Source organism: Pituophis catenifer, unplaced genomic scaffold, assembly GCF_029215685.1.
Source record: "Pituophis catenifer annectens isolate HBS135680 unplaced genomic scaffold, rPitCat1.0.hap2 SCAF_6, whole genome shotgun sequence".
Lineage (NCBI taxonomy): Eukaryota > Metazoa > Chordata > Lepidosauria > Squamata > Colubridae > Pituophis > Pituophis catenifer.
Window position 1 is genome coordinate 2162342 of NW_027256886.1, and position 8394 is coordinate 2170735.

At 45.4% G+C, this 8394-nt stretch overlaps 1 protein-coding gene across 1 annotated transcript in view; it reads left to right on the forward strand.

Annotated features, from left to right (window-relative positions):
- Positions 1-634: 634 nt before the first annotated feature.
- Positions 635-8394, forward strand: part of CHRND (cholinergic receptor nicotinic delta subunit) — a 28485-nt gene continuing 20725 nt past the window's right edge. The window contains exons 1-4 of the mRNA XM_070945645.1: positions 635-713; positions 6543-6688; positions 7887-7931; positions 8075-8184. Of these exons, the coding sequence (XP_070801746.1) occupies positions 662-713; positions 6543-6688; positions 7887-7931; positions 8075-8184 (353 nt within the window). The 5' untranslated portion in view covers positions 635-661. The remainder of the gene's footprint in view (positions 714-6542; positions 6689-7886; positions 7932-8074; positions 8185-8394) is intronic.

The following is an 8394-nucleotide window of genomic DNA, read 5'->3' on the forward strand; positions in this document are numbered from 1 at the left end:
TGGAGAATAGGTCTACTCAAGCTGAGCCCTTGGAGTGAGAGCATCTGCTAAGATTTGACCCAACCTTGGGTTGAGTCTTGGTAGTACAGTGGTCTAAGTGTACTACTAAGTGTACTACAGTGGTAGTACAGTGGTCTAAGGCACCCTGTTATTAAGCTGGTTATTAAGACCACCTGCCTGCAATTACTGCAGGTTCGAATCTCGCCAAGGCTCAAGGTTGACTCAGCCTTCCATCCTTTCTAAGGTAGGTGAAATGAGGACCCAGTTTGTGGGGGCAATAAGCTGACTTTGTATAAATATACAAAAGGATGAAGGCTATTGCTGAGCACATTGTAAGCTGCCCTGAGTCTCTGGAGAAGAGCGGCATATAAATCAAATTAAAAAAAAAAAACTGGTGCAGCATATTGTGCGAACGCACCCAACATGGAGCAGACAGGCCAACTCTGCCAGTTGCTTAAAAGCAAAATTACTTCTTGATTGCAGAGAGGAAGTTAGGGCCGGGATGCCAGTCTCTTGTTTCCCAAGCTGGCTCGTGATTCTCCCTTCCCCCAGCTGCCAGCTGCTCTTGTCCATCCGCATTCCCAAATTAAACTTGCTTCCAGCCCAGTCGGACACGCACAGAGGCAGCGGATGGACGGGGAGCAGTCCGTCTGAAGCCAAGATGGACAATCGGACACTTCAATTCGTTCTGTTTTGCGCTCTGGCCTTGCCAGGTAAGATGCCCCCTAAACCCACCTGAAGCCTAAGATGAGGGCACAGATTCAGCCCTAATGGAAAACTCTGCAACATTTTGCAAAATAAAGAAGTAGTAGTAGTAGTAGTAGTAGTAGTAGTAGTAGTAGTAGTAGTAATAATAATAATAATAATAATAATAATAATAATAATAATAATAATAATAAAAGCTTTAGAAAAGTCCTGCCGTTGGCATTTCTGAATTGCAGAAACAACCTCTTTAGGAAGACGCAATTCTGAAACGCAAATTGATTGATTTTCACGGGGAGTATTAGCAAAAAGTCTTCCTTGTGTACATTCTTGACTTCGGAGGGTGGAATTCTGAGATTCAGGATGGGTTTGCGTTGAGATGTATGTAGTTTTTCTTGACTGATTTGTGTGCAAAAATGTAGGGTAGGGTCTCCCCCAATTCTTAATTAAATGAAATGAAATTAAATTAATTAAATTTATATGCCGCCCCTCTCCGAAGACTCAGGGCGGCTCACAATACATTTAAAAATCATTATAAAAAGACATTGAAAGATTAAAACCGTTAAAAACATTAAAAACTCATTCACACCATTTCATGGCCGGATTTCGCCAGATCACAAGAGCGAGATCAACGGCCCCAGGACTGCCGGAAGAGCCAGGTCTTCACCGCTTTCCGGAAGGCCAATAGGGTGGGGACGGTCCGGATCTCAGGAGGTAACTGGTTCCAGAGAGCTGGGGCCGCCACAGAGAAGGCCCTCCCCCACGGGCCCACCAGCCAGCATTGTTTAGCTGACGGGACCCGGAGGAGACCAACTCTGTGGGATCTTACCGGTTGCTGGGAGCTATGCGGTAGAAGGCGGTCTCGAAGATAACCTGGCCCTGAGCCATGTAGGGCTTTTTTTTTTTTTATTGGAAAAGTTTTACAATTACATTTTCTCCCCATTTCCCCCCCATCCCTCCCTAACCTCCCTAACCCTCCCCAACCCCCCTAACCCTCCCTAACCCCCCCTAACCCACCCCTCCCCCCCCGGACTTCCACAGAATATAATCCAAATCAAAATCCCCTTTTTATAAAACTTCAACCCCTCCACCCCCAATATATTTTTTCATCTTCACAAAATTCAGATAATTCTATCTTTATATAATACTTTCAATTAAAAGCTATTTGATACTTCCTAGTTTGATATTTGTTCTGCACATAATCTATCCACTTTTTCCACTCCCATTCACAAGTCTCTTGTGAGCAATCTTTTAGATATGCTGAAATCTTCGCCATCTCTGCAAAGCTGGCCATCTTCAGGGTCCATTCCTCAATAGTGGGCGTAGCTTCATTTTTCCAATATTGATCTATCAGTAATCTCGCTGCTGTTATCATATACAATATCAACTTTGTTTCACCCGATGTAAAACCCTTAACTATACCCAATAAAAACAATTGTGGAGAAAACTGAATTTTTTTCTTCAAAACATTCTGCATAACCCACCAAATTTTTATCCAAAAAGCCTTCACTTTCTTACAAGTCCACCACACATGATAATATGTGGCATCTAAGCAGTCACATCTCCAACATTTTGGTTGAACATTAGGGTACATGCACGACAATTTCTGCCATGTGGGGCTTTAAAGGTAATAACCAACACCTTGAATTGCGCCCGGAGACCAATAGGGAGCCAGTGCAGCTCGCGGAGAATTGGTGTAATGTGGGTGTATCTAGGGGCACCCACGCCAGCTCGCGTGGCTGCGTTCCGGACCAACTGTAGTCTCCGAACTCTTTTCAAGGGTAGCCCCATGTAGAGTGCATTGCAATAGTCTAACCGTGAAGCGCCAAGGGCATTCTTGACGTTTCCTTGTAGAAAAAACAATGGCACTCCATCCAAAGTGGTGAGTGGATCGTGACGGGTGGGCTCCATTTTTACATGTTTGACCTTCCCATCTTCTTCCATATTTTGTCCTCTGCTTGCTGTCCCCCAAGCACAACTGTTTTGTGCGCTGTGGGTCTGTATGTCTGTGTGTCAGCTTGCCCTCAGAAGTTGGGGTTGCATCACTGGAGGTTTTCAAGAAGAGACTGGGCAGCCATTTGTCTGAAATGATATGAGGTCTCCTGCTTGAGCAGAGAGGGGTTGGACTAGAAGACCTCCAAGGTCCCTTAGGAGTAAGGATGACATGACAGCAGTCTTCCAATATTTGATGGGCTGCCCCAAAGAAGAGGGGCTCAACCTATTGTCTGAAACTCCCAAAGGGAGGACAAGAAACGACGGATGAAAGGAGAGAAGCAACCTAGAACTGAGGAGAAACTTCCGGAAAGTGAGGACAATTGGCCAGTGGAACAATTTTTTAGTTTTTTAGCTTTTAATTGGTCAGTGGGTTTTAATTCGAATTGTTTTAAATTCTTTTAATTCTTTTAATCATTTTGAATTTTGTATTGGTATGTGTTTTAGTTCTGGCTGTGCACCGCCCTGAGTCCACTAGGAGAAGGGCGGTATACAAATTGAATAAAATAATAATAATAATAATAATAATAATAATAATAATAATAATAATAATAATAATAATAATAATTTATCTCCAGAAGTTGTAGGTGCTCCATCACTGGAGTTTTTAAAGAAGAGATTGGACAACCACTTGTCTGAAATGGTGTATAACAGTGATGGCTAACCTTTTTGCTGTCGCATGCCAAAAGTGAGAGGAGTGATGGGGGTCGCGCACGTGTGTGCCCACATCCATAATTCAATGCACCTCCTCACCCCCGTGTATGCACGCATGACCCCCCCCCGTGCTCCCCCCCGCTTTTGGCATGTGATGGCACAGTGGGCCCGGTAGGCCCGTTTTTCGCCCTCCCCAGGCTCCAGAGTCTTTCTAGCTGGCTGGGGAATTCTGGGAGTTGAAGTCCTCCAGGCTTAAAAGTTGCCAAGGTTGGAGACCCCTGCTTTAGACCCACAGTCCACAAACCTTTCCACTTGTACCGCCCAATTCCGAATAGGCCACGGCCTGGTTGCTGCTTTAGACATAACCAAGAGACAAGAAGCAGTTTGTTTGCAAGCAAACCACAGTTTGTTTGTTTATTTATTTATTTATTTATTTATTTATTTATTTATTTATTTATTCAATTTATATACCGCCCTTCTCCTATTGGACTCAGGGCGGTGCACAGCCAAGGATAAAAAAACATACCAATACAAAATTTAAAATCAATTAAAAGAATTATACAGCTTTGGCCCACAAGTTCATTTCCTGAAAGCAGGAATGGCCGTGGAGGCATGGAAGGGCACATTGTTGGCACGCGGGGAAGCGTCCGGTTGAAACGGATTACGTTACGAGCAAGTGAGGAGGGAGCTCGACACAGAGATCCATCCGGGAAGAAAGTCCCTTCAGATCTTACAGAATACAGAATCACAGAGTTGAAAGGGACTCGGGAGGTCATCCAGTCCAACCCCCTCCTCAAACAGGATACCATTTCAGACAAATGGTTAATTCAGTCTCTTCTTAAAAGCCTCCATTGATGGAACATTCACAACTTCCGGAGGCAAATTGTTCCACTGGTTAATTGTTCTCTTTGTCAGGAAATTCCTCCTTAGTTCTAAGTTGCTTCTCTCCTTGATTAGTTTCCACCCATTGCTTCTTCTCCTGCCCTCAGGTGCTTTGGAGAATAGCTTGACTCCCTCTTCTTTGGGGCAGCCCCTGAGATATTGGAACACTGCTATCATGTCTCCCCTAGTCCTTCTTTTCATTAAACTAGACATACCCAGTTCCTGCAACCGTTCTTCATATGTTTTAGCCTCCAGTCCCTTAATCATGTTAGTTGTTTATAATTTTATAATTGATTACACCATTTATAATGAATTAATTGGGATGCTTGGCAACTGACCCATATATAGAGTGGAGTGGAGTGGAGTGGAGTGGAGTGGAGTGGAGTGGAGTGGAGTGGAGTGGAGTAGAGTAGAGTAGAGTAGAGTAGAGTAGAGTAGAGTAGAGTAGAGTAGAGTAGAGTAGAGTAGAGTAGAGTAGAAAATACGGAATGGAATGGAATAGAATAGAATAGAATAGAATAGAATAGAATAGAATAGAATAGAATAGAATAGAATAGAAGCTGGAGGGGACCTTGGAGGTCTTCTAGTCCAGCCCCCTGCTTAAACAGGAGACCCTACTCCATTTCAGACAAATGATTGTCCAGTCTCTTCTTAAAAACCACCAGTGTCGGAGCACCCACAACTTCTTGTGGCAGGCTGTTCCACTGGTTAATTGTCCTCACTGTCAGTAAATTTCTCCTTACTTCCAGGTTGCTTCTCTCCTTGATCAGTTTCCATCCGTTGCTTCTTGTCCTGCCTTCTCTGCATAAAATATTAGTGTAAAATATTAGTGTTAGGCCAAACGTATAGCACAGTGGCTAAAAACTGAGGTATCAACCACAAATCCTCCAGGATTTGCCCTGACCTTCATTTAAACCCAAACTTGAATCTTTTTCTTTGAAAAAGTAAATTTTTGGATATGGCTAGGTTATTTTCATGGCAATAGAATGGAAATGATTTGCTATTTCTTCTTGTTTTTTCCCCCCGGTTTTAATGTCCAGCTTACAGTCATATATATCTTAACCCAGCCGAATGCACCATTTCTCAACCTTGGCAAGTTTAAAATGTGTAGATTTCCACTCCCAAAATTCCCCAGCCAGCATGCCTGGACTTCCACTCCCAGAATTCCCCAGCCATCATTCCTGGACTTCAACTCCCAGAATTCCCCAGCCAGCATGCCTGGACTTCAACTCCCAAAATTAGGAGCCTGGATAGCTCAACAGACAGAGCACTGTAATTTAACACCAGCTGCCTGCAATTACTGCAGGTTCGAATCTCGCCAGGCTCAAGGTTGACTCAGCCTTCCATCCTTTCTAAGGTAGGTAAATTGAGGACCCAGTTTGTGGGGGCAATAAGCTGACTTTGTATAAATATACAAAAGTATGAAAGCTATTGCTTAACGCACTGTAAACCGCCCTGAATCTCTGGAGAAGGGCGGCATATAAATCAAATTTAAAAAAAATTCCCCAGCCAGGAAGCCAGCTATGCTTGCTGGGGAATTCTGGGAGTGGAAGTCCACATATCTTCAAGTTGCCAAGGTTAAGAAACACTGATCTGGAGAGAAAGATTACTGTTAAGAACTTCTCCCTTCCAACCCTCCCTGTAGAAAATATAGAAAGCAAACGGCTTCCAATCTTTGAGCTGTGTGGATTTCAACTCCCAGAATTCCCCAGCCAGGAGAATTCTGGGATTTGAAGTCCACCTCTAGCTTAAAGTTGCCGAGGCTGAAAAACATGGATGTATAATTTTGCAGAAGGCTTGGCTTAGACCAGTGATGGCTAACCTTTTTGCCGTCACGTGCCAAAAGCGGGGGTCGCGTGGGGGGTCGCGGGTGCGGGTGCCCACATCCATAATTCAATGCGCCCCACCCTCCCGCGCATGCGCACGTGACCCTCCCCACACTTCCCCCTGCTTTTGGCAGACGATGGCACGGTGGGCCCAGTAGGCCCGTTTTCCCCCCCTCCCCAGGCTCCAGAGGCTTTCTAGGAGCCTGGGGAGGGCAAAAACAGCCTTCCCCATCCTCCCGGAGGCTGGAAACAGCCAATTTCCCGACTTCCGGTGGGACTGGAAGGCCTGAAAATCAGTTGGCCGGTGCGTGCATGCGCGCTGGAGCTGAGCTAGGGCAACACTCGCGTGCCCACCAATATGGCTCCGCGTGCCACCTGTGGCACCCGTGCCATAGGTTCGCCATCACGGGCTTAGATGTTTGGGCAGCATCTTTTCAACGCGCCAGCCCAGCTCCTTCCACCAACTTCTCTCCCCATCCTTTGCAGGTGCCCTGGGTGTAAACATGGAGGAACAGCTGATCAAGCTTCTTTTCACGGACAGAAAATACAACACTAAACTGCGCCCGGTGATGTCCAGAAACGACACTCTGACCATCACACTGGCTCTGACCCTTTCCAACCTGATCTCCCTGGTAAGGTTCCCCCCCTCGGGCACACAAAACACACCGTCTGCCACATCCATACGTTGCTGGGGGGATCCTTTCTCATGTCAGGTTTCTTCCAGTCGATTTGAAATGAAGATTTTTTTCTTTCTGATATCATCACCTTCTTTTAACGACCCCATAATCCCTCGGGGGGGGGGAGGTGGAGGGGGGGATTCTGGGCAACTGAAATGGAGCTGAGTGTTTACTGGCCGGATGCTCTTCCTGTTGCCGATGAGGAGTTGTTTTTCAGCAGATATTTTCTCATCCTGCCCGGAGAGAGAGAAATATCTGCCTCTACCTAGGATCGAACTCACAGCCTCCTGATTGTGAGGCGAGAGCTCCACCTCTAGGCCACCGCACCATTCATTTTTCTTTCTGATATGCTTTTACTAATTAATTAACCCCTTTAACAGAGGGATGGGCAACTGTGGCCCTTTTACAACCTGTGGACTTCAACTCCCAGAATTCCTGAGACAGCCAAAACTTCGTCGAAACGTTGCCAAGAAACCTCCAATTTTACGCGAATAACCAAAGATCTACATACAAACACCCGCGAAAACCTCAGAATATATATATATATATGTGTGTGTGTGTGTGTGTGTGTGTATGTGTCTGTGTGTGTGTGTGTGTGTACAGTTAATACCTCGGGTTTCTTCCCGTGTAATTGTAAACATATCCTTAAAAGGGTAGTAGCGACGTTTCGACGAAATCGCATTCGTCATCTTCTGGCTGATGTTCTCGGTTTGGTAATAAAAAGGTTACACAAACTGGGTCTCTACAACCACAAAGCCCTGGCAAAAGATTTGCACAACACGCTGTGAATGGTAGGCGGCAACTCTGGCTTGCCTTTTGTGGGTTGTATGAAACCAGCCCCCCCTTACTGACTCTTTGTCCTCGACTTACAGCCATGATTGAGAGCAGAATTTCCGTTGCTAAACAAGAGGATTGTTAAGTGACCCAAGGCCAGATTCACTTAACAACCGTGTTATTCAAATGAACAGCTGCAGTGATTCACTTAACAACCGGGGCAGTAAAAGGTTATAAAATGGGTCAAAACTCACTTAACAACTGTCTCACTCAGCAAAAGGAATTTTGGACGGACTCGTTTGTGGTCGTTGTCGATTTCAGAGGCTTCTCTTCTCTTCGAAGGCTGGATCTAACCCTCTTTCCTTGCTTGTTGTTACAGAAAGAAGCAGATGAAACTCTCACCGTCAACGCCTGGCTTGAGCATGTGAGTGACCCCATTTCTCCCGGATGATTTAAGGCAGCCAAGCCTTAAATCACCCTTCGGATGGCTGAGGGATCTGGGTGAATCGGTGACACCTAACCCCTAACCCCTAACCCTGGCCCTAACCCTAGCAGTTTTGTTAGCAGACCTGGAACGATTATCGACTGCGATGGAACATGGCGGACTATGGAAACATCAGTGTGCTCCGTCTCCGGCCGGATATGCTATGGCTGCCCGACATTGTTCTGGAGAACAAGTGAGTATCTTGTTGGCATCCAGAATTGAATGAGTTTTGCCTTTAACAGCAGTCTCTCTCTCTCTCTCCCTCCCTCCCTCTCTCTCTCTCATATCTTTGATCTATCTCTCTTCTCTCTCTCTCTATTTTTATCATCTATCATCATCTCTTTATATCTATCTATCTATCTATCTATCTATCTATCTTTATCCATCTCTCTCTCATCTCTCA